Genomic DNA, 25,417 nt, shown 5'->3' with positions numbered 1-25,417 from the left:
CTGATTGGGTTTTGTTTTTGTTTATCTGTTGAGTTTTTTAAATTGCTAATATATTTGGGATATTAATCCTTTGTCAGAGGTGGTTTGCAAATATTTTTTCCTATTCTGTTGAATGTCTCTTCATTCTATTGATCCTTTCCATTGCTGTATGAAAGCCTCTGAGTTTTATAAAGCCCCAGTTTTTTAGTTCTGCTTTTGTTGCCTGTGGTTTTGGGGTCTTGTCCAGAAGTCATGCCCTATACCAATGTCTTGGAGTGTTTCCCCTAGATTTTGATCCAGCAACTTCATAGTCTCAGGTTTTACATTGAGGTTTGTTCAATCTTGAGTTGATTTTTGTATTTGGTAAGAGGTATGGATCTACTTTCATATATATATATATATACACACACACACACACACACACACACATCCAATTTTGCCAACACTGTTTGGTAAAGAGATTATCCTTACTTTACTCTCTGGTCTGAGCATATTTTTTGTTAAAAATCTGTTGTCCGTATACATATAGATTCATTTCTGGGCCCTCTATTCTGTTCCATTGATCTATGTAGCAGTTTTCATGCCACTACCATGCTGTTTAATTATATTAGCTTTGTAGTATGCTTTGAAGTCAGGAGTTGTGATGCCTCCAGCTTGATTTTTCTTATTCATGATTGTTGTGGCTATTCTGGATCTTTTGTGATTCCATGTGAATTTTAGGATTGCTGTTATTCTATAAAGAATGTCATTGGTATTTTGATAGGATTGCATTGAATCTGTAGATTCCTTTTTTGTTGTTGTTGTTGTTGTATAGGCATGTTAAAGATACTGATTCTTTGGACTCATGAGCAAGGAATATATTTCCATTTTTTTTGTGTGTCCTTGATGATTTCTTTCATCAGTGTTTTATAATTTTCATTGTGCAGATCTTTGACTTCTTTGGTAAAATTCATTTGATTTTTCTCATTGCTATTTTGAATGGAATTTCTTTTTTGATTTCTCTTTCTGTGTGTTCATCATTAGTATACAAAAAAGCTTGCAACTTTACTGAATTGGCTTATCAATTGTAACAACTTTTTGGTAGAATTTTTAGATTTTTTTCATATGCAACATGACATCTGCAAAAGTGGATAATTTGACTTCCTCTTTTCCAATTTTGGTGCTCATTATTTCTTTGTTCTCCAAACTGCTCTTGCTAAAACTTCCAGTACTATATTGAATAAGAGTGGTAAAAGTGGACATCTTTATCTTGTTTCAGATCTCAGGGGAAATGCTTTCAGCTTATCCTCATTCAGTATGATATTGGCTGTTGCTTTGTAATATTTGGCCTTTATATTTTGAGGAATGTTCCTCCCATACCTGATTGGTGAAAGATTGTGATCATGAAAGGGGTATTGAATCATACCAAATGCTTGTTCTGTATCTTATGAGATTACTATATGGTTTTTGTTCTTCATTATCTTGATGTAATTTATGATATTTATTGATTTGCAATTGTTGAACCACCATTGCATTTCTGGGGTAAATTCCATTTGCTTGTTTTGTGTGATCTTTTTTGATGTGGTTTTGGATTTGATAATATTTTGAGAATCTTTGCATCTTTATTCATTAAGGATGTAGTTCTGTAGTTTCATGTCTTTGGTCTTGGTATCAAAGTAATTCTGGCCTCATAAAAAGCATTTGGCAACATTACATCCTCTTCAATATTTTAGAACAGTTTGAGAGTATTGGAGTTTCTTCCTCTTTGAATATTTTGTAGAACTTGGTAGTAAAGCCATCAGGTCTCAGATTTTTCCCTGATGGAAAACTTTAGACTACTGTTTCAATCTCATTGCTTGTTATGGGTCTGTTTAGATTGTCTGTATCTTCTTGTCTTAATCATGGTAAATTGTTTGAATCCAGGAATCGGTTCATTTCCTTCAAGTTTTCCAGATTATTACCATATAGTTCCTCATAGCAGTTTCTTATGATCTTTTGTATTTCACTGAATTGGTTGTAATGTCTCTTTTTTCATTTCTAATTTTATTTATTTGAGTTTTTTCTCCTTTTTTTCTATTGGACAGATAGAGTTAGACAGTGAGAGTCTTCCCTGTTGGCTCACCTCCCAAATGGCCACCATGGCCAGAGTTACGCGGATCTGAGGCCAGGAACCAGGTGCCTCCTCCCGGTTTCCCATGCGGGTGCAGGGGCCTAAGCACTTGGGCCATCCTCCACTGCCCTCCAGGGCCACAGCAGAGAGCTGGACTGGAAGAGGAGCAGCCGGGACCAGAATGTGGCACCCACATGGGACACCGGCTCTGCAGGCGGAGGATTAACTAAGTGACCCATGTTGCCGGCCTCTCCTTTTTTTCTTTGTTAGTCTGCCTAGAGGTTTATCTTCTCAAAAAAACCAACTTACTTTTTTTATTGATGTTTTGTATTTTTTTTAGTTTCAATTTCATTTATTTCTGCTCAGATCCTTATTATTTCTCACCTCCTACTGATTTTGGGTTTGGTTTGATCTTGTTTTTCTGTTTTCAGGATGCATCCTTAGGTCTTTAATCTGATGCATTTCTCTCTTTTTAATGTAAGCATTTAATGCTGTAAACTTCCTTCTTAATACTCCTTTTTCTGTATGCTGCAGGTTTTGATATGTTGTATTTCCATTTTCCTTTATTTCAAGTAAGTTTTTGATTTTCTTTTTAATTTCAAGAATCCATTGATTATTTAGTAGAATGTTTAGTTTACAAGTATTTATGAATATTCTGTTGTTCTTATTGTTGATTTCTAGTCACATTCCTTTATGTTCTGAGAAGGTATGTGGTAGTTTCAGTCTTCTTAAATTTCCTGACTTGATTAGTGGCCTAATATGTGGTCCCTCCTAGAAAATGTTCCATGTGGTGATGAGAAGATGTGTGTCTGTAGTGGTTGGGTGAAATGTCTTGTAAATATATATTAGGTCTATTTGCTCAATAGTATGTTTCAACTCTGATGTACCTTTATAGATTTCTTTGTCTAGATAATCTGTCCTTTGATGAGAATGGGGTATTGAAGTCACTCATGGTTATTGTATTGGAGTCTATCTCTTCCTTTAGGTCTGATAGTAATTGCTGTGTGTATCTGAGTGGTCTTGTCTTGGGTGAATATATGTTTATGATTGTTTTGTCTTCTTGCTGAATTGAACCTTTTATAAAAATATAATGTCTTTATCTCTTTTTACAGTTTTTGCTTTAAAAATCTGTTTTATCTGAAATCAGGGTAGTTATGCTGTCCAGCTTTTGGTTTCCATTTGTGTGGTATATCTTTTTCTAACCCTTCACTTTCAGTCTGTGTGTATCTTTGTGAAGTGAGTTTCTTGTAGGCAGCAAATAGTGTGGTCACGGTTTTTTATCCATTCAATCAACCTAAGTCTGTTGGTCAGTGAATTTAATACATTTATATTCAAGGTTAGTATTGAAAGATAAGAACTAAGACCTGTAATATTGATTGAATAATGATTCCTCCTTATCTGTTAGTGAATTTGGTCATGTCATGTGTCTTCATTTTTACTTCTTTTTTAAAAGATTAATTTATTTATTTGAAAGTCAGAGTTACACAGAGAGAGAAGGAGAGGCAGAGAGAGAAAGAGGTCTTCCATCTGCTGGTTCACTCCCCAACTGACCACAGTGGCTGGAGCTGTGCCAATTCAAAGCCAGGAGCCAGGAGCTTCTTCCAGATCTCCCACATGGATAGGGGCCCAGAGACTTGGGCCATCTTCTTTCTGCTTTCCCAGGCCATAGCAGAGAGCTGGATTGGAAGTGGAGCAGCTGAGTTTTGAACCAGCACCCATATGGAATGCTGGCGCTGCAGGCGGCGGCTTTACCCGCTACTCCACAGCACCAGCCCCCATTTTTACTTTTAAAGCAGGACAACCTTCAGAATTTCTTGCAAGGCTGCTATGGTGGTTCTGAATTCTCTTAGACTTTGCTTATCTGGAAAATATTTCTCCTTCACTTTTAAAGGATGGCTTTGTTAGATAAAATATTCTTGGTCAGATTTTTTTTTTTTTTTTGAGACCTGAATATATCATCCTACTCTCTTCTTGCCTCTAGGGTTTCTGCTGAGAAGTCTATTGTTAATCTGTTTTCCTACATATGTAACTTGATGCTTTAGGATTCTCTCCTTGTTTTTAACTTTTGATAATTTGATGACAATTTGAAGACCTTTTTGATTGAGTCTGCTTGGGTTCTTTGAGTTTCTTGTATCTGGATGTTCATGTCTCTTTCAAAACCTGGGAAATTTTCATTTATTATTTCATTTAGTAAGTTCTCAATGAAGTTTTTCCTTTTCTTCTCCTTCAGGAATACCTATAATATGAATTTTGGTCATTTAATGGTATCCTATAATCCGCATAGAGTTTCTTCATTCTTTCTAATTCTTTTCTCTTTATTTTTGTCTTATTGTATTATTTCAAAACTTTTGTCCTGGAGTTCAGAAATTCTTTCCTGTTCTGGGACTATTTTGCTGTTAAAGCTATCAAGCATGTTTTTTATTTTGTTGATTGAAGATTTCATCTCCAAAATTTCTATTTGGTTCTTCTTAGTGAGCTCTATCTCCTTAGTAATATTTTTGTTAATGTCACAAAGTGATTTCCTCATTTCTTTATCAGTCTATCTGTATTCTCTTGCTTCTCATCAAGTTTCCTTACAATCATTATTTTGAATTCTACATCTAGTCATTCCATAGATTTCCTTCAGTTCAGGATCTAATTCTGGAGGATTATTGTTTTCTTTTGGAGACATCATGCTATGTTGCTTATTCTTGTCTTCTGTGTTCCTACATTGATGTCTGCCCATCTGGTGTGTTCATCCCTTCTTTTTTTTTTAACTTTCATTTAATGAATATAAATTTCCAAAGTACGGCTTATGGATTACAATGCCTTCCCCCCCATAATGTCCCTCCCACCCGCAACCCTCCCCTTTCCCACTCCCTCTCCCCTTCCATTCACATCAAGATTAATTTTTGATTCTCTTTATATACAGAAGATCAGTTTAGCATACATTAAGTAAAGATTTCAGCAGTTTGCTCCCACACAGAAACATAAAGTGAAAAATAATAGATGATTTTTTAAATGATGATGAAATCAGATCAGACCTATTGTCATGTTTAATCCCAGTGAGAGTCAAGTTGGGAATTGATAATTTCTTTTTTTTTTTTTTTTTTACAGAAGATCAGTTTAGTATACATTAAGTAAAGATTTCAACAGTTTGCACCCCCATAGAAACACAAAGTGAAATATACTGTTTGAGTACTCATTATAGCATTAAATCTCAATGTATAGCACATTAAGGACAGAGATCCTACATGAGGAGTAAGTGCACAGTGACTCCTGTTGTTGACTTTACAAATTGACACTCCTGTTTATGGCATCAGTAATCTCCCTATGCTCCAGTCATGAGTTTCCAAGGCTATGGAAGCCTTTTGAGTTCTCCGACTCTTATCTTGTTTAGACAAGGTCATAGTCAAAGTGGAGGTTCTCTCCTCCCTTCAGAGAAAGGTACCTCCTTCTTCATCCCTTCTTCTTTATGGAGTAGGCTTTATTGTAAAAGACTTTATGGTTTAGTTGGAATGCAGGGTATCACTTGGCTTATTGCTTCTGCTTTGGTTCTAAGTGAGCTTAGCAGTATAGTCTGTGAGTGATTTCTTTTGTCTTGATCAATTGTCAGCTGTCTATAGGTGACATAGGAGTCTAGTCTGGTGTAGTTCATAGGGAGAGAAGTTCAGCTTTGAGGTGAGTAAGGGTTTCCTTGGGTGTGTATCTTTGGCCAATAGAGAGTTTGGTGTCAGTCTCCCTAGCAAATGTGATATCAGGGGCTTGTTCTTGGTGCTGGAGGAGACAAGGGTCACTACTCCCTTTTCCTACTGGCAAGCCTGAGTGATGCTGGGGCTTCTGGCACCAATTTCTGTGGCTCTAGGACTGTGTAATATAGATGGATCCTTCCTCAGGTCCTCCTAGGAGTATTCAGCTCATACTGTGGCTGAAAACAGCCCTAGTACTAGGACCAGGGGATGTCTTACAGGTGACTACAAGATATATAGGAGATTTTACTCTGGAAGGTGTGAGTCCAGAGAGGTGGAGTGAAGGTGTATTCTTCTCTTTGTCCACCAGGTAGAGTCCAGTGGCACTGAGAAATTTAGGAAAAAAAAAAGTTACGTTTTTGGTGTTGCAGGGTAAGGTGGGGTCATAACCCAGGTCTCTTAGTGTGGGAGTAGATTTTTTTAATCAGCTGCTTTTGGTGTTATCTCCCAGAAACCAAGGTGAATGCACATGGCTCATGGAGAGTATGTGAGCATAGCCCTGGGGCTATTGCCCCAAACCCCATAGTGGCAGGATTGAGGGGATCTGTCCTTTGCCCACACAGTGCCCTGACTCTGGCTATGGTGCTGGTGGGAGCAGAACACAGTGGCTCTGTGCAACTTTTGTTTGCTGCTGAGTGTGGTACTCTGCAGGAGTTGGGAAGAGGAGGGAAGCAGGATGGCTCCCCTGCTCCAAGTCAGCTCTCGAGGTTTAAGTAAAAGTAAATGAGTGACTGTGGAATTACTTCTCAGCTATAATTCAAAGCGGTGGGGCATGTGGCAGTTTCTTCCTACCTTGACGTGGTAAGATGCAGTTCACATAGGGGAGCTGGCTGCACCGTGTGGCTGGCTGTAGTGGTGTCTTGGTTTTCTCCTGTCCCACAGAATGTTCGTTGCCTTTTTCACTTCTTTGCCAAAGATTTCCCAGTCAGACTGCTGGAAACATAGCTTAAGTTAGAGCAGCTTAAGTTAGTGTGGCTATTCCCTATTCAGCCATCTTGGATCCTTTTATGTAATTCTTTTAAATCATCTATTGCGATGATTTCATGATTTTTATCCTTTTTAGAATCTGATGTGTTATTTTCACTTTAGTTGATTCATATATATCTAACTATTGTTCTGTCTCAGAGATAGATGCCACTTGATCATGGTGGATGATCCTTACAGTCTGCGGATGAATTAATTTTACTTACATTTGGTCGATAACTCTTGCTTTGTTATTCATCGGTTTTCTTCTGGTGTCATTGTTTGGCTTTGTAACAGGATAATGGTAGCCTCATAGAATGAGTTGGAAGTGTTCCCTCTTTAATTTTTTGTAACAGTTTATCTGAGGTTGGTGTTAATTCTTCTTAAAATGATTGATAAGAGTTAGCCAGTGAAACCATATGGTCCTGGAGATTTCTTTCTTGGGAGGATTTTCATTAGTGATTGAATTTCCTTGCCTATTATTGGTCTGTTCAAGTTTTATATTTCTTTGTGAGTCAGTCTTTATAGATTGTATGTTTTCTAGAAATTGGTTTGTTTTTCATAAGTAATCCAATTTGTTGGAATGTAATTGTTCCAAGTACAATAAAATGAAACTAGAAATTATTAATAGAACAAGTAGAAAATTTACAAATATGTAGAATTTAAGCAACTCTTGAACATACTCTTAAATAACCATTAGATCAAAGAAAAAATCAAAAGGGAAATAAGAAAATGAAATGATATAAAAAAATGAAAATAAACATATCACAAGCGATACAATGCAGCAAAAGCAGTACTAAGTGTGAAGTTTATAGAGAAATGCTGTTATTAAAAAGAAAGAAAGATCTTGACCTAGTTATACACGTGAAGGAACTGGAAAAAGAGAAAAAACTAACCCCAAATTAGCAGGAGGATGAAACTGAAAAAGATTAGAACTGAAGAAAAGAAATTGAGAAAAAATACTCAATTGGAAAAAAAATCAAAAGAACCAAGAGTTGGTTATTTTTTTGAAAAGATAAACAAAAGTGATAAACCCTTAGGTAGAATTCCTAAATTAAAGAAGGAGGTCTCAAATAAATAAAGTCAGAAACAAAAGAGGAGAAATGATAACTGATACCGCAAAAATAAAAAAATAAGGAAATATTATGAACAATCAACTTCATTTTTGAATATTTTTGCTGGATGTGTAATTCTGATACATTTTTATCTCTCATCTCACTTCCAAGTTATTATTCCACTCTTTTTCTGGCCTGTATGATTTCTGATGAGATCTCAGCTATTAATCAGGTCTTTCATTGTTCTTTTATATGTAATGTGTCTTTTTCTCTGCTGCTTCTAAGATAGGCATTGAACTTGAGCTTTCTACTGCTTAATAACCAAGTTCCTTGCCATGGATCTTTTTCTCATTCTGCTTGATACTCATTTATCATATTTTATGTCTAGCCTCTGTCAACCATATAATCAAGAAAATGTAAGCCACCATGTCTTCAAATATTTTTAATATTTTATTTTCTCTTGTCAATTGGTTGTTGTTAATTTTTTAAAAATTTCCTTTTTCATCTACATTGGACAATTTCTGTCAATCTGTTTTTAAGTTTATCTTTTCTCTGTCACTTCTTTGGTTAAGTTAATTGAAGAATACTGAAATTCTGTATTTTCTGTCTCAAATTTTTTAAAAATGATTTATTTATATATTTGAAATTCAGAGTTACAGAGAAGAGGCAGAGAGAAAGAGGGAGATCTTGCATCCACTGGTTCACTCTGCAAAGGGCCACAGTGGTTGGAGCTGCGCCGATCTGAAGCCAGGAGCCAGAAACTTCCTCTGGGTCTCCCACATGGGTGCAGAGGCCCAAGCAGTTGGGCCATCTTCCACTGCTTTCCCAAGCGGATTAGGAAGGAGCTGGATTGGAAGTTATGCAGCCAGAACCTGAACCAGTGCTCACAGGGGATGTTGGTGCTGCAGGGGGCAGCTTTACCCATTATGTCACAGTGCTGGCCCCTCATATTTCTACTTGGTTTGAAAATGTTTTCAATTTCTCTGTAAGGATTTCAGACATGCTTTATATTACATAAATTGTTTATAATAGCAATTAAACAATCCTTATCTACTAGTTCAAAAATCTGGTTCATCTTGGGGAGAGATTTGGTCAATTTTATTCTTTTCTTGACTTTCTTGGTTCTTCACGTGCTGGATGATTTTGAATTGTGTCCTAGACGTGATGAATGTTAGGCCATGGCCATTCTACTTTGTTATTTTCCTCAGATGAATATTGTATCTTTTGTTGTAGCACACAGTAATCTTGGCGTCACTCCTCAGTTTGGCTGTTCTGTCACTAGCTGAGCTGCTCTGAGCCTGTGGTACACATGCGTGATTCAGGGGCCAGTGAAAGATGTGGAACAACAGAACCTTCCTCTGGCTCTCTTCCTCCCCAATTCCCCCATTCCCTTCTAGAATCATAGTTTCTCTAGCTTGTTTTTCCGACTTTTCAAGCCAGTGACACTGCATTTTTTCAAATTGCACCCTTGTACCTTGCATGCTCTGTACCAGTCTAAAGGTTAGGAAAGGGGATTTTAATGTATCCAGCTCCCTGCCTCTTCCAGTAGAGTCTGTCTTCCTCCTTCATGATCCATTGTCTTCAGGTTCATGATGTTGTCACTGTATCCTGGTTTGTTTGCTTCAAGAGGGATGCTGTTTGCTGTTCAGTACCCTCTTGGTGTGTTCTTAGAAGCAGAAATTAAAAAAAAATTTTTTTTTAATTCTTGAAAAACATGTTCACCTTAGACAAATGAACTAATCTAGGGGCCGGCGCTGTGGCACAGTGGGTTAAAGCCCTGGTCTGAAGCGCCAGCAACACATATGGGCGCCAGTTCGAGACCCAGCTGCTCCACTTCCGTTCCAGCTCTCTGCTATGGCCTGGGATAGCAGTACAAGATGGCTCAAGCTCTTCCACCCATGTGGGAGACCCAGAAGAAGCTCCTGGCTCCTGGCTTCAAATCAGCACAGCTCCAGCTATTGCAGGCATCTGGGGAATGAGCCAGCAGATGGACGACCTCTCTTTCTGTCTTTACCTCTCTCTCTCACTCTGTCTTTCAAATGGATAAAATAAATCTTTAAAAAAATAAATAAACTAATCTAAATCACTTTAAGACAGCCACTGTTGATATTTTGGTATATATTTGTTCATTATTTTCTATTCTTTAAAATATATGTGTACCCATACATGCATACATATCAGTACATAAAAATACACCAATATGTAGAAACACAATCAGACATCGGGCCGGCGCCACGGCCCACTAGGCTAATCTTCCACCTGCGACGCCAGCACCCCGGGTTCTAGTCCCATTTGCGCTGGTTCTGTCCCAGTTGCTCCTCTTCCAGTCCACCTCTCTGCTGTGGCCCGAGAAGGCAGTGGAGGATGGCCCAAGTGCTTGGGCCCTGCACCCCCATGGGAGACCAGGAAGAAGCACCTGGCTCCTGGCTTTGGATCGTCACAGCACGCCGGCCGTAGCAGCCATTTGTGGGGGTGAACCAATGGAAGGAAGACCTTTCTCTCTCTCTCTCTCTCTCTCTCTCTCTCTCTCTCTCTCACTGTCTAACTCTGCCTGGCAAAAAAACCAAAAAACAAAAAACAAAAAACCCACATTCAGACAAATATTCAATGGGACCATATTGTTTGATAACCTGATTTTCTTTAGTTAAAATATCAAATTTTTCCATTTCTAGAAATATACTAAAGCATTATCATTTTCTGATGGTTTAGATTTTTGCTGTTTGCTTTATATAATTAGAAGATTTTAATGTGTGAAGGTGTAATGTATATTAAGACTCTCTCATTGTTAGGTATATAGGCTGTTCTCAATTTTTCATCATTATAAATAGCTTACATGGCATTCATGTTCATATACCTTAACTACTAACTGAATGAGATACTTAATCAAAATATATTCCTAGCAATCATATTGCCTTATCAAAGAAATATGTTTTTTAATGATTTAAATACTGTTTAACCCAACAATCCCTAGGAAGATTACACCAACTTACTCTACTGCAGTATGCACAGTAGGCTGATACCCAGAGGTATCAGGCCTTGACTCCTGTGTCCTTTAAAGATTACCTTATTTGGAGAAAAGATCCTTTTTATTAAAGATCCTGAGATGAAAAACTTGTTCCAAGTTGTTGAGGTGGTCCCTTAATGCAGTTACAAGTGTCCTTATAAGAGAGAGAAGTGGAGGGAATTACAAAAACAAACAAACACAAAAGGAGGCAATATGACCATGGAGGCAGAGATAAGTGATGGGGCCACAGTCCAAGGAATGCTATGCTGGAAGCCACTAGCAGCCAGAAGAGGAAAGTCGTGGGTTCTCCCTAGGACCCACAGAAACCAGGTCCCTGCCAACATTTTGATTTTGGCCCTGAGCTACTGATCTTGTAGACTTGGACTCTAGAACTGCGAAAATAAATTTCTGTTTTTTGATGCCGCCAAGCTTTAAATTGTGCTCATTTATTATAGCAGCCACAAGAAACTAATGCGATGTATGAAAGTGAAGGCTTTCTTTTATCTTATGGAAATCCTTTGTGGTATTTAGAAGTAAAGTTTAACTTTTTGCTGTTTAGTGATTGTTTGAAAGTGGAAAAATTCATAGTTCTCTATATTTCTTGGCTTTTTTAAATCCTTGGATTTGAGATCTGTTTTGATAAAACAGCCAACTTGATGTTAACATTTATTTCTTAAATAAAATGCTCACTCTTCTCATATAAGAAGGAGAAATGTGAAAATTTAATAAGGATGCTCTAAAGGGAAAAGAGATTGGGCTCAAGTTATTTGTTTTCTGTATTCATTGTTCTTTGATTTTTAGCAGTCTTTATAGAGGTGGTACCATTTAAACTGTAACGAAGCTTCTGGAAACATTTTCCTGTAAAATTAAAAAGTGAATGGAAGCTTCTGAAAGGTTGTACAATAATACTTAAAATTTTGTATTTATGTTCATATTCTGAACACTTTGAGAAACTCATTTGATTAGAAAATAAGCAAATAATTTAAAGTTAAGGAAATATTGCCTCCTCTTACTTTCCCTCTTTTACTCTGTCATATATACATGGGCACCATGCAAGTGCATACACACATACATGGGGTTACATGCTAATATTTTTTAAGAAGTAAAGGGGTACTTCAAATTTCTGGAAAACAAAATTGAATAAGTACAAAACATTTTAAAATTGCATATATGATTCAATTTTCTCATATTTTTAATGGTGATATAGTTAGAGCATCATAAAAATGTGGTTTCTAGGTCATTGATTATAACAGGATTAAACTTTCTGTGTCTTTTACAGATTTGTTTGACAGTACTCATGAACATCAAGTCTATTGGTTAATTTAAATTCATCCTTTTTAATAGAGACATATTAGCCTTTAGTGTGGCTTGAGCATAGTTTATTTAAGAGAAGTTAATGGTACCACTTACTTTCTAGTATTTTGCTGCCTCAAACGGTACTGTTATAAAAATCCTGGTGAATTCATTTTTGTGTGTGAGTGCATTTATTAGGGGAGATTCTGAGGTGTGGGATTGCTAAGGCAAATGGTATGGGATTTTTAGTTTTAGTAAGGGTTGCCAGGTGATTTCCAAAGAAGGTTATACCAATTCATATTTTCATCATCCATGTAGAAGTATATCCATCTTCTCCCGCAGCCACAAGCAGTCGATGTCACTATTTAATTTTTGCCCTCTAAGAAGCAGGAAACACTTCATGGATCATTATGTTTTCTCTTTTAATGAAGTTCAGAATTTTTAAATGTTTTTGTAGCCATTTGATTTACTCTTTATGAATTATTTTCCACATTCTTTTTCCATTTTTCTATTGGATATTTGTCTTTTCTTTGTTAATTAAACATATTTAATTTAATTTAATTTAATTTGAAAAGCAGAGACACAGTAACAAATTTCCAGTTCACTAGTTTCATTCCCTAAATGCCTGCAACTGCCAGGGCTGGACCAGGTCAGAGTCAGGAGCCAGGAGCCAGGAACTCATTCCAAGTCTCCCATGTGGGTGAGAGGGACCTAAGTACTCAAGCCATCAGCTGTTGCTTCCCAAGGTACCCAGCTGTAGGAAGCTGGATCGGAAGGAGCTTTCTTTAAGTGCTACAGATATTAATCCTTCATTTCTCATTTCAGTTGCAAATATGTTCTCAAATGTGTACTTTGTTGACATTGTTTAGGAGTATGTTTTTATTTCCATGCAAAAATTTTAACAATTGTGATTTGTCTTGGTTTATCTTTTCTGTTATATCTCTCTGGGTTTCTTTCTTCAATATAAAGGACTTTGACACTCTAGCTTCTATAGGTAGTCTCTAAGATATATTACATTTTATTTTATACTTTAGTTATTATCTGAAATTGCAAGAGCAAGTACAACTTGCATTTTCTTTTGGATGGATAGCCAATTCAGTTTACAGTCTCCATCCATCCTTTCCTGATGAATTGAAGCAAAATATTTCATATGAGTCTGTGTATCTATATACATATTGGGCACATGGAACGTTTGTGTGAAGTATCTGAATGCGATAATCATCATCATGATAAATACTAAACCCTAGTTAGCCTCTGTGTCAGTATGCAGGCTCCTGTGTTTCATAGTTTAGGCTAATGTTTTTTAGTCAATGATATTTAAATGATCTTTAGAATATTTATGTTATCATTTACATTCTGTTTTTCTGTAGCTTTTATGTCAGAAGTGGCTGTTTCATTTTATCAAATGTGATTTCAATAAACCTTGCTATAATCATGCAAGGTTTTATTTTTGCCTTTAATTAATGATGAAATGAATTATAGATTTCCTGATTTTCATGGTACTCTGGCATTCCTAGAATATACGTTAGTTGGTCACATGGTACTATCATTCTGGTTAATTACTGAATTCTGTGATTAGCATGTTTAAGTTTTACAATCCTTAATCACAAATAATATTGTTTTCTAGTTTTCCATTATGTTTTTGATTTAGAATTTTGTGTAATCACACTGTAAGCTGAATTGAGGAAAATGTTCTTTTAGACTATAAATTATAGTTCCTTCTATTTTGTTGAAATAAACTCTTTTTTATCTAGCTGAGGTTAGTCATGAACCCATCTAGTTCTCATAACATTTTCAATATATTTTAAATTATAAGTTTGTGTTCTTTGATATTGTAAATCTTCTATTTCATCTTGGGTTAGCTTTGAATGTATTTTGTTATGCCTTTTTATGGCTTCAAAGGAAAACATTTAATGCCGTATATGTAACTTTTACTGTATCCAATGAGTTTTGGTTTTGAAGTATTCTCCTTTACATTGCTTTCTTGATAATTTAAAATTATTTTTTCATTTTAATTGAAAGGCAGAGAAACATACAGACTGAGGGACAGATGGAACAAGATCCTCCATCCACTGATTCACTCTCTGAATAACAATAGTCAGGGATGGGTGAGGCTCAAGCTAAGATCCTAGAACTCAATCTGGGTCTTCTACAGGGGTGGAAGAGACCCAAGTACTCAGTCATCTTTGGCCTTCATGAGTGTTTATTAGCAGGAAGCTGGCTTGGTAGTGTATTAGCCATGAATTGAGTCACGCACTCGGATACGTGATGAAGGCCTCTAATGCGGTAACAACTGGTGTGCTACAGGTCTGCCCCTACATATTCTTGTCACATTCTTGATTTCTTCTTTGGCCCAAAGTTTAAATAGTAATAGGCTTCTTAGTTTCTAAATAATGAATATTAATTAAATTTCTCCTTTTAAATTTTTTCAGTATTCACTTTGTGCTAAAGATATTTTAATATTTAAAAAATAAAATTTCCACTATCTCCCTCTATCTTTACCTCTCTCTCTCTATAACTTTCAAGTAAGTAAAATAAATCTTTTTTTAAAAAAAGGGGAAGGGCAGCACTGTGGCACAGCAGGTTAAAGCTCCAACCTGCAGTTCCGGCATCTCATATGGGTGCAGGTTTAAGTCTCGTCTGCTCCACTTCGGATCCAGCTCTCTGCTATGGCCTGGGAAAGCAGTAGAAGATGGCCCAAATACTTGCGCCCCTGCACCCACATGGGAGACCTGGAAGAAGTTTCTGGCTCCTACTTTCAGATCAGTCCAGCTCCAGCCATCTCGGTCATTTGGGGAGTAGACCAGCGAATGGAAGACCTCTCTCTTTCTGTCTCTGCCACTCTCTCTCTCTCTCTCTGTAACTCTATCTTTCAAATAAATAAAATAAATCTTTTAAAAAAATCAAACTCAATATTTATTCTAAAAATATCCATTGAACCCAACTCCTTGCTCTTTTGTCAGTGCTGGTCATATAGCAGTGAATAGCACAGAGATGTATCTTGCTTTGTGGAGTTCACACTTTGGTGAAAGTATTGTGTTTCATTGGGAAATAAATATATAATCAAGTTTATTGACTATTTTATTCAAATCTCCTGCGACTATACTTATTTTGTCTCCTATTCTAAAATATTTTCTATTATTCTTGAATATCAGACTCTGCTTCATATGTAATATTTGCTTTATATATTTTTATTCATTTTTGCTTTATATTATAAGTGCTTTGTTTTTTGATGATTAAATGTTTAAAACTGTTAGAGCCTCTTCATAAATTGTCATTGTGATAATTATATTCTGTAAGCCAACTAGTCTCCTTTTTAATATTGCTTCAGCTGCTTTTGCTTGTTTTCATTAGTATGATGTAAAGTGAGTCTCAGGGTTGATCACTTTATTTTATTTGGGTAAATGTAGTTGGATTTTATTTTATACTCTCACATGACAGTCTTTACTTTTTTCACATAAGATCACAGTCCTCTCCCATGTGTATTATTACTATATAGCTAATTGGATTCCTTTCATTCATTTATTCTCTTATTCAACAAAAATATATTATGTGTCTATTGTGTACCAAATGTACTAGAGCTTCAGTAATGAACAAAATATTCAATCCCATACTTCTGACATATAAAGTATAGTTTGGATTCTAGTAAATAAGTAAACTGTTGACTATATTAGAAGGTAATAAAGGTTATCCAGAAAACTAAAACAGAATAAGGTGATGGACAATGTTAGCAAGGTACTGTAGTTTCAATGTTCCTGTGTTGGAAATTTGTTCACTAATTGAAGGTATCAAGCTGTGTCCATAGGGGTGCGTGTTGTGCAGTGGGTAAGATTTTCGTCTGTGTCTTGCCCTGTCGTTTCCCCTCTGCCATGCTATAAGATAGTGAGAAGGCCCTTACCAGATACTAGAACCCGAATATTGGATTTCTCAGGATCCAGAACTATGAGGAAATAAGTCATTTTTCTTTAAAAATTACTCAGCTTGTGATATTTTGTTACACAAGCACAAAACAGACTGAGACAGATTTTCAGTTTGTAATATGGTGAACAGATGATCCCATTGAAACAATGATATTTGAGAAAAGAATTAAAGAAGTGAGTCCAGTGGATTCTGAGATCTTATCTAGGCAGAAGGAGTGGCTGTTGTGCCAGACTTGAGTGTATCTGGCATGATCCAGGCTATCCAGAAGGCTGATGTGGAAGGATGGGGAGGTGGTGAAAGATGCATCATGACATCATTTCAAACACTCTTACTCTAAGTTAATTGGAAAGTTGTTGGTGATATCTAAACAAATCTCCTCTAATCACATTTATCAAGGCATATATTTATATACGATGATTTGTGTCCTGCTGAGTTTAAACACCCAGGTGACTATCAGCTTTATGAGAATGGGGAAAAGTTTCATTACCCAGGAATCTTCCTTTTGATCTTCTTGGTCAATAACCAGCCCCCATTCCCGCTTGTCACCAAGGATTAATTTGTTGTTTGTAGACTTTCATATAAATAAAATCATATTTTGGTGTCTGGCTTGTTTTGCTCAGCACAGTGTTACTGAGATTCAACCATATTGTGTCTATCATTAGTTTGTTCATTTTTATGGATGAATAATATTCTGTTGAATGAATATACTTTAATTAGTCTTTTACTTGGTGATGTATATTTGGGATGTTGTCAGTTTTTGACTATTAAAATAAAGCTTTCAGGAACATTCATAAAAGTCTTTGTGCAGACATCTGTTTCATTTCTCTAAGACAAATACCTAGACAGAGTGGCTGGGTCATATAGTAACAGGATGTTTACCTTGTAAGACACAGTATCAGATTATTTTCCAAACCAACTGAGCCATTTTATGATCCCACCAGCAAATTGCTCTGTTGTCTTATCAGACAAGATTGGGCTCATTCAGGGTAGTATTACTGTTGTGTCAACATTTGCTATTGTCATACTTTTAACTTTAGTCATTCTAGAAGATGTGGAATGGTATCTCATTATGGCTTTAATTTGCATTGCCTTAATAACATGTGATGTTGAATATTTCTTGATGTTCTTAGTAGTATGTAATTTGTGGATATTCTGTTCAAATCTTTGCCTATTATTCCTATTGGCTTGTTTGGCTTGTTTAGTAATCCTTTCTTTATTGAGTTCTAAGAATACTTATGTATTCTGGATAAATATACTATGTTGTGTGTGTATACTTATACATATATCTATGTGTATATGTGTATCTATAGACTTAAATTTACTAATTTTTAAAAATGTTTATTTACTTATTTGAGAGGGAGTGTTAAAGAGAGAGAGAAAGAGAGACAGAGAGAGAGAAGAGATCTTCCATCTACTGATTTACTCCCCAAATGGCTGCAGCTGGCTGCACAAATGGGGCTGGGTCAGGCTGAAGCTAGGAGCCAGAAGCCGCCTGTGGGTCTCCCATGTTGGTGCAGGAGCTCAAGCACTTGAGCCATCCTTTGCTGCTTCCTCAGGTGTACCTGCAGTGGAGCAGCTGGGACACAAACCAGCACCCATATAGGATGCTGGTGCTATAGGCCATGGCTTCAAACCTCTGAGTCACAGCAGTGGCCCCACAGTTACTAATTTTAATGCTGGTTCAAAAGGTTCATGAAATAGAAGTAAAGAAAAATTTGTTTTGATGCAAACAATTCTGAAATCGGCAGGAAGTTGGAAATACATCCAGTGTTTAAAAGAATAAAATAATACAGAAAAATACATCCATTTTTAAAGTGCTAACATAATTGTATGTTGGAAGTTACGATTTTTTAATTTCAGTAAACACTTTATGGATCAGGGTTATGGATTGTGTGAGGCAGAGCACTATAACACTGAAATTCCAGACAGAAAACTACTATGTAGCACTCATTGATGTCTAAATATTTTGTAACTCACTGTGCAGAAGTATTATTGCTAATTCTTTAATTTGAAATAATATCATTAACTCTCCATTGGGTACAAACTGAACAGCTTAATTTTACTTGGCATATTGCTTCCATTCCCCTTGGCTTGTTGAAAACACAGAGCATGGTGAGCATATTACACCTGCAGAAGCTACGCATTCTATCACAATTCAGGCTTTTAGCAACACTCCTTCTCTGAGCTCTTCAGCTTAACTGATGTAGAATTACCCTGATTTTACCATGATTATTTATCTAGCGTGACCTTCTGAAATCTCACAAGGATGAAATTGTATGTCAAAGGCTTAAAAGGATACATTTACCATTTTAGCTTCCTGAGGGCAGTAGGAAGATGTATTTTCCCAACAGTTACTTAATCCCATCATAATATCTCTTTTACCTGGAGGGAAAGCAAGAGTGCATTTCTTTGTGCTGGGCTCAGCCTGCCAGCTGAATCCCTCTTCTATGTTTTTTCTCCACCTGCCACTTCTTACCCCCTTCCTGTGCTTGCTCAGTGTATAAATACCAGAGCTCAACCTTTGTGTTTCCTGTACATGAGGAAATATTATCACAGCCAGAGTATTGTTGAAAAATTAAATTTAACAAATAAAAGGGTAGAGAAATTTTAAGTATAAATCAGACACATCCCTAGGGTTTGCTGTTAACTGCACACTTTCTAAGAAATTATATTTTTACTCCCAGCGAATTACCTAGAAGAAAAAAATGACAAGAGTAATCTATTTTTTTCACAGCTGGTCGGTTGGCCAGAGTTTCTCATCAAGGAGTACATGCTGTTTGCTCCCCAGATGGACAGCCTGGATGAGCTACAAATCCACAGAGCCTGGGACACAAGGTAGAAATTATACCTCCTGTACTTTTAATCTTGCACAGCTCTGCACACTTGAAATTGCAAGTGGCCTGTTTCCAAATGAACATCTACAGAGACAATATCCTATATCTTGTCAGAATGAGTCCCATTAAATCCACAGCTGGAATTTGACCAAAACCTTGGAATAATTACGGGAAACTTATTAAAAAGTTGAAGTCTTAGACTGTGACAGTGAAAACACTAAGGCAACATTAACAGTAATTGAATTCTCTGTGAGTTTTTCTTTTTCAGTCAGTCCTTGTTGATGGCCAAAGAAAGCCTAAATGAGAAGGTGTGGGACCAAAACCACTCAGCTTCTAAGAGCTAGTAATTGTCATTTGTTCCTTGCAACAAGTCATGTTGGAGCAGCATCAGCTCTTCACAATATCTTGGCAGCTTCCAGAAGGTGTCCTGGTCACCATCGGGGCTGCGCCGACCCGCTCACTTCCAGTAGCATGAGTTCTCTTTGCTCTCTCCTCTGCCATTCAACTTTCAAAATTTACCACTTCCTCTTCTATGTCTGAAGAGTTAAGGACATCAGTATGAGGAGAATTGAAATAATTCATGTCAATTGCTTATTGTGAAAAAAACTATGTATCCAATTCAAAATTTTTATGCCAAATTTTTAATTACCTTTTTCCAGGAACTTTGGGAAGTAGCTGTACATTAAAGAAAAAATTCTGAAATTATTTCTAATACATTTAGAACTTTGTTTCAAAACTAAAGAGTGTTAAAATAAGCTTTTCTGGGCTTTAATCTCAAGAATGAGCCTACTTTCAACTTTTTTCTCAAATAGTAAAGTTTTGAAAAGGAAATTTATCAAGTCAGGAGAATTTTCCAGTGTGTGTTTTGGTTCTTAGCATTCAACAAGCAGTATATGTGGTCATGTTGGGCATTTTAATTTTGTATATCTGTGAGAAATCCTTAGGCAATCTTAGTTTTGTTCTGTTTGACAACTCAGGGTGGCTTGAAAAGATAATTTAGACTCTTGAAAGAGGAACAGAAGGGGAAAATGTCTCAATTGCGCTTTTTGGAGGGCAAGCCATTCTTTATGGCATATCTTATTTAGGGCACATATCTAATGAATGTAATTATATCTTGTTTTTCTAGAATCCTGATGTTCAAACAAGTGCTCCAAATGTTAGGCCAAATTACCAAGTTTGGCTCAACTGGAGTACAAGATAGAATTGTGAATACTAGCTGTCAAGGGAAGCAGAACTCTATCCTGGGCAGTAGAGCCAGAATAGAGTGCTGAGAACGGTGAGGAAGTTCATAACTAAACCTCATGTGCAGAGGTCCAGTGAGAGAACACTGGGGAGATCTGACCTGAGCAAGAAAGACTGGACTCATTGTGTGGCACTGCAGAGGGAGGGAGCACAACGCAAGGGAGGAAAGAAAGGACACTAAAATAGACAGTTTCTCAGGAGGAAAGAGAATGAGCTCCAAAGATCAGAGTGAATTCTATTTCCATGGAGATGCTCAGAAGCGGCTGGGCAATCATTAGTTCAAGTTACTATGGAGGAGACTGGCGACTGAACAGTTCAAGAATCACTGTAGGTTCCTTCTTATTCAAATCTTCTATGGTTTTTCGAGACCAGATGTATTTCCTCAAAAGGATGAGACATATTTTGTAATTAGCATTCAAATGTATGCCAGTGCACCATGGGAAAATCACTTTTCCTAAATATTTACACGTTGTACTCTTATGATCTGCTTTACAACTTTTTTTCTACTTAGATATTATGACATAAACCTTACTTTAGTTGAATTTAAATTTGTTGTGGATTCCAAAGTAACTGAAATTTAATGAATTTGCTTTTGAAACAAGAAAATGGATGATGACGATGATAATAATTATCACCACTTTAAAGGCTTGTTGAAGAGTAAGATAACATACTTGGAAGGGTTTGAAGCATCTTAAGAATAGATTTGGAACTTCCTAGGCAGCATTTGTATTCTAATTATTTTGTGTTGTGAGAGGATAGTTTCAGTCTCACTAGTGTTTTACTTAAAATAGGCTGCTGAGATAAGATGAGTTTAAGCTCTAAAACAGAAATGGAACTGTTACCTTTTGAGATAATAAATGATGCTTTGCTTATGAAGTGGCAGCCCTAGTAATATGGGTTTTCAGAGTCCTGTGGTGGATTCTTGCTCGGCTACTGAGGTGAGGTGCAGTGATGAGGTATTGAGTGACAACACGGAGCGCCATTCACTCTGTTTTCATTCAGACCCTAGTGGTGATGCCCTTCCTGCACAGTGAACTTGCTCTGCCCTGCCCACTTGTATTCTGCAGCTGATTCTTCTGTTGCTTTCAACTTCCTTTTCTTCCCTGCTAACTTCTACTTGGTACTGAAAACCCCAATACATGTCCCACGTCCCATTCCTGAGTGAGAGCTTTCCAGTGGGGACTCCACCAAGCCTCACCCATACTTGCAGCTTTTCTTCTGTTTCCTCCCCTGAAATCTTATCCTGCTTTGCTCATGCTCCAATAGCCTGCTGAGTGATCCAAAATGGCAGGGAATCAACTTCCTGGATAAGATAGTGCAGCATGGGAATTTTAAGATCCTTCTATATGAATGGATTAGTTTCTTCATGCTGGTATGACAAATTACCACAAATTTTGCAGTTAAAAGCAATACAAATGTGTTCTCTTAGGTTCTGGAGGTCACAAGTCTAAAATAAAGTTGTTGGCAGGGCTGTGTCCATTTTGAAAGCTTTGGGGGAGAATCCGTTTCCTTTCCACTTCAAGATTCTAGAGACTGTCAGCATTCCTAGGCTTGTGGCCTCATCCTTGTTTCTCTTGTCACGTCCCCTGTTACTCTCAGTGATCTTCTTTCTCCTATTTATGAGGACCTGAATGATATAGGATCAATCTTAGATCAAGTCCACCTGAAAAGTTCAGGTCTGTTAGTCAGCTTTTCATTACCATAACAAAATCTAACAGCATAGGCTACTTAGAAAAGAGATTTCCTTTGTTCACAGTGTTGGAGCTTTGAGGACATGGCATCAGCACCATCTCAGTTGCTTTACATCATGGTGGAAGGCAGTGGCGGGAGTGTGTAGGAGCAAGAAATCATACCACCAAACAGGAAGTCAGAGATGGATGGGATGAGAGGCAGACTCAGGCCTTTTATAACAGCTCATTCTGGGAACTCACTCCTCTAGATGGCATTCCCCGCCAAGGGCAGCACTCTCACTGACCCAGCGACCTCCCATTGGACTGCCCCTCCTTAAAGGTCCGTACCATCTCCCAACACCTACAAATTGGGAACCAGGCCTGCATCACATAACTTTGGAGACAAACAAAATGTAGCACCTGGATTATGTCAACTTAGTCATGCTTGCCAGAGTCCTTTCTGCCGTAGAGGGCAGTGTAGTCACAGTTTCAGGGATTAGCCTACAGATTTGGACTCATTATTTTTCCTGCTACAGGTAGTATTCAGGGTAACTATTTCTTAATTCTGTGTTTCTTAACCTGAGCAATAGGTAGATCTCTTTTTAAAGGAATAAAATTTTATAGACTCCTCCCATGTTGGCTTATGCTTATTAAATCATTTTATATATACATATAAATGTTAAACTATAAACTCATGTTTATAGCTCTCATACAATGTTAGAACTAAAACAAATTTACAAACTGAATATAGGCATGTCATAAAGTGAATAAGACCCAAATTAAGCACATTAATGTGACAGATGATGTGGTTGCACTGGAAATGGAAGTGTTGATAAATTCAGTGTGATACTGACCCTTGGGCTCAGTATCTTACGAGCTGAACACTGTTGAACTGTACTGCCTGTTGTGTGTTGACTCAATTCTTCCTCCTTTTCGCTTTCAAGCTGTAACAAAACCTTCATTCCTATAGGATGCTCTGACACAATTTGGTTTTACTTGCCTTGACTATGCTAATTTCAGTTACATTTTTTTTTTCATTTGTCCAAGTTAATGAAATCCCTCCTGGTTCATCCCAATACTGACCCTGGCTCTCAACTCACATACCAGCTCTTGCTAGAAAGTCGTCATCTAGGTAATGGGTAAATCCTTTTTTTAAAAAAAGATTATTTTTGAATTGAAAAGCCAATGATAATTTCTTATAGAGATTTCAATTGAGATACTCTGACTCAGTTGTGCCTATAATGGTGGAAATGACAGGCAACGAAAGGAAGATTTTTGTTTGCAGCTATTCTTTGAGGTTAATTGGATATCACTTAGATTTTAACTTACTATTTAAGATTTATTTATTTATTTGAAAGGCAGAGTTACAGAGGGAAGTCTTTGATCTACTGGCTTACTCCCCAAATGGCTGCAATGGCCAGAGCTGGACTGATCTGAGGCCAGGAGCCAGGAGCCTCTTCTGGGCCTCCCACTTATGTACAGGGCCACAAGTACTTGGGCCATCTTCTACTGTTTTTTCAGGGCATAGAAGAGAGCTGGATCGGAAGAAGAGCAGCCAGGTCTCAAACAGGTGCCCATTTGGGGTGCTGGCACTGCAGGTGACAACCCCACCTGCAACACCACAGTGCTGGGCCCCAGGTTTTAATTTTTCAAGGTCTTTGTGAGATACACCAAAGATCCTTAAAGAGTAGTTCAGAACTCTGCTCTTTCAGTGGTTTGTGTCTAGAAACTTGATGGGGGAAAAAATTAGAAAGAGTGAGCAAGAGAGACAGAAATTGAGAGTGATGATTGGGGTATTGGGGGACAAATTTGTAAAGGATTTGGCTATGGCATATCATACTCACCCTGGAATAGGTAACAAGTAGAGGCATACCTAGTCGAGAGAAGGCACGGGTGCCCAGTCCTTGCTGTAGTTACTCCCGCAGTCTGATCCTTATCAGTCTATTATTTGCTCTTCTGTCAGTAAAATGCAATGTAATGTAATTCTCAGTTTCTCTGGATTAAAGTTCTCTCCTTTGCTTCTCCAGTGGTGTTCTGAAAACACCTATCACAACCTGTTTGCTTTCTTCTGGAAAAATCCTGGCTTTCAGTGGGGTTGGTGCAGGTGATCAGGAATTCTGGGTGGTGGGACATACACACCCAGTTCTACCCTTGACAAAATTCATTGGCTTACAATTTTTCATTGTTCTGAAAAAAGGCAAGATTAGTATTTCTACATTTCTGCTAATAGTTCTTTTCCTTTGATTAATTGTAAAGACTCTTATTGTAATGTGAGACACAGGAAGTAATTTTATGTTCTCTTTGTGAGGCAAAAGAATATGTACTTTTCTCTATATGGAGGAAAGAACTTCTACTTTGCTTATGGCCTTGTCCAAATACTGATGGAGTTTGTGGACTCAAAAGGCTTCCATAGCCTAAGCAGCTCATTTCAAGAGCCTAACATAAGAGTGTTAATGTGAGTCACTGTGCACTAACTCCCTATGCAGGACCTCTGTCCTCAATGAGTTGTATTGAGAGTTAACTGTGAAACCAGTTCTCAGACTGTGTGTGTGTGTGTGTGTGTGCAAATTGTTGAAATCTTTACTTAGTATAGAGTTGGTCTTCTGTGGACAAAGTTGATTGAAAATGAATCTTAATGGAGAATGGGACTGGCAAGGGGAGAGGGAAGAGGAGGGGGTGGGAGCATGGGTGGGAGGGCTGATATGGTGGGAAGAACAACTATATTTCAAAAGTTGTACTTGGAAATTTGTATTCCTTAAAAAATAAATTAAAAAAAGAAGAAATACTGAAAAAATCAATTAGGTATACAGTTTTTTTTTCTTGGATTTGAATTTGGCAGCTAATGTATACTCTAAATCACCTACGAAAGATTGCTCAAAAACCGTAATCTCATCAAATCTCAGAGTGTTCTGAAGGAGTTCATGCATCCTTCCTTTCTATACTTTTAGATCGTTAGCTGCAAGTCTCCCAAGGAAATATATGTAAAAAACCCAACTTTCTTGAAGATTATGCACATCATTGTGATAGAATTACAACCAAAATAACTTAGTGTATAATGGGCACATAATTTATATTTAGGGAATGAAAGGATAAGCAGATGAATAATAATAAAAGGCCAGTATTATCCCTTGAAATGTAATGTATTGCCTTGATGTCATCATCATATGATTTTATCAGATGTGGATTCTATGGGAAAGTGAGAAAGGGTAACAAAAAGAAGGGATAGGTTTAAAGGGTAGAGGGAAAAAGAGTAGATGTGATTCTTCGGTCTATGTTTGGAGCAACTTTTAAAAATGAGATAAATAGTGTCTGGCATTGAAGCATAGTGGATAAAGCCACTGCCCAAGATGCCAGCATCCCACATGGTTGCCAGTTCGAGTTTTGGCTGATTCTCTTCGAATCCAGCTCCCCACTAATGGCTTGGGAAAAGCAGCAGAAAATGGCCCAAGTGCTTGAGCCCCTGCTATCCATGAGGGAGACCTGGAAGAAATGTTTGGCTTCAGCCTGACCCAGTCCTGACCATTGTAGTCATCTGGGGAACGAACTAGCACATAGGATCTCTCTCTCTCTCTGTCTCTCCTTCTCTTTAGTAATTCTTTCAAATAAATGAATAAATCTTAAGAAAAAGCGATAAATAAT

At 37.3% G+C, this 25,417-nt stretch overlaps 1 protein-coding gene across 25 annotated transcripts in view; it reads left to right on the top strand.

The window, feature by feature from the left end:
• The window catches only part of LOC149124337 (uncharacterized), a 605,541-nt gene that overhangs the window by 19,451 nt on the left and 560,673 nt on the right, over positions 1 to 25,417 (top strand). For all 25 annotated transcript variants that reach the window (XR_016214255.1, XR_016214256.1, XR_016214257.1 and 22 more), the window contains one exon: positions 18,767 to 18,867. Coding sequence is in view for 18 of the 25 variants with exons in the window: in XM_089305504.1 (XP_089161630.1) it covers positions 18,767 to 18,867 (101 nt within the window). In the remaining 7 variants the exon portion in view is untranslated. The remainder of the gene's footprint in view (positions 1 to 18,766; positions 18,868 to 25,417) is intronic.

The sequence above is a fragment of the Oryctolagus cuniculus genome, chromosome 10, assembly GCF_051225735.1.
Source record: "Oryctolagus cuniculus isolate XC-2025 breed Fujian yellow rabbit chromosome 10, ASM5122573v1, whole genome shotgun sequence".
NCBI lineage: Eukaryota > Metazoa > Chordata > Mammalia > Lagomorpha > Leporidae > Oryctolagus > Oryctolagus cuniculus.
The sequence above is the reverse complement of the archived record's forward strand: the minus strand, read 5'-3'. Positions and strand labels throughout refer to the sequence as shown.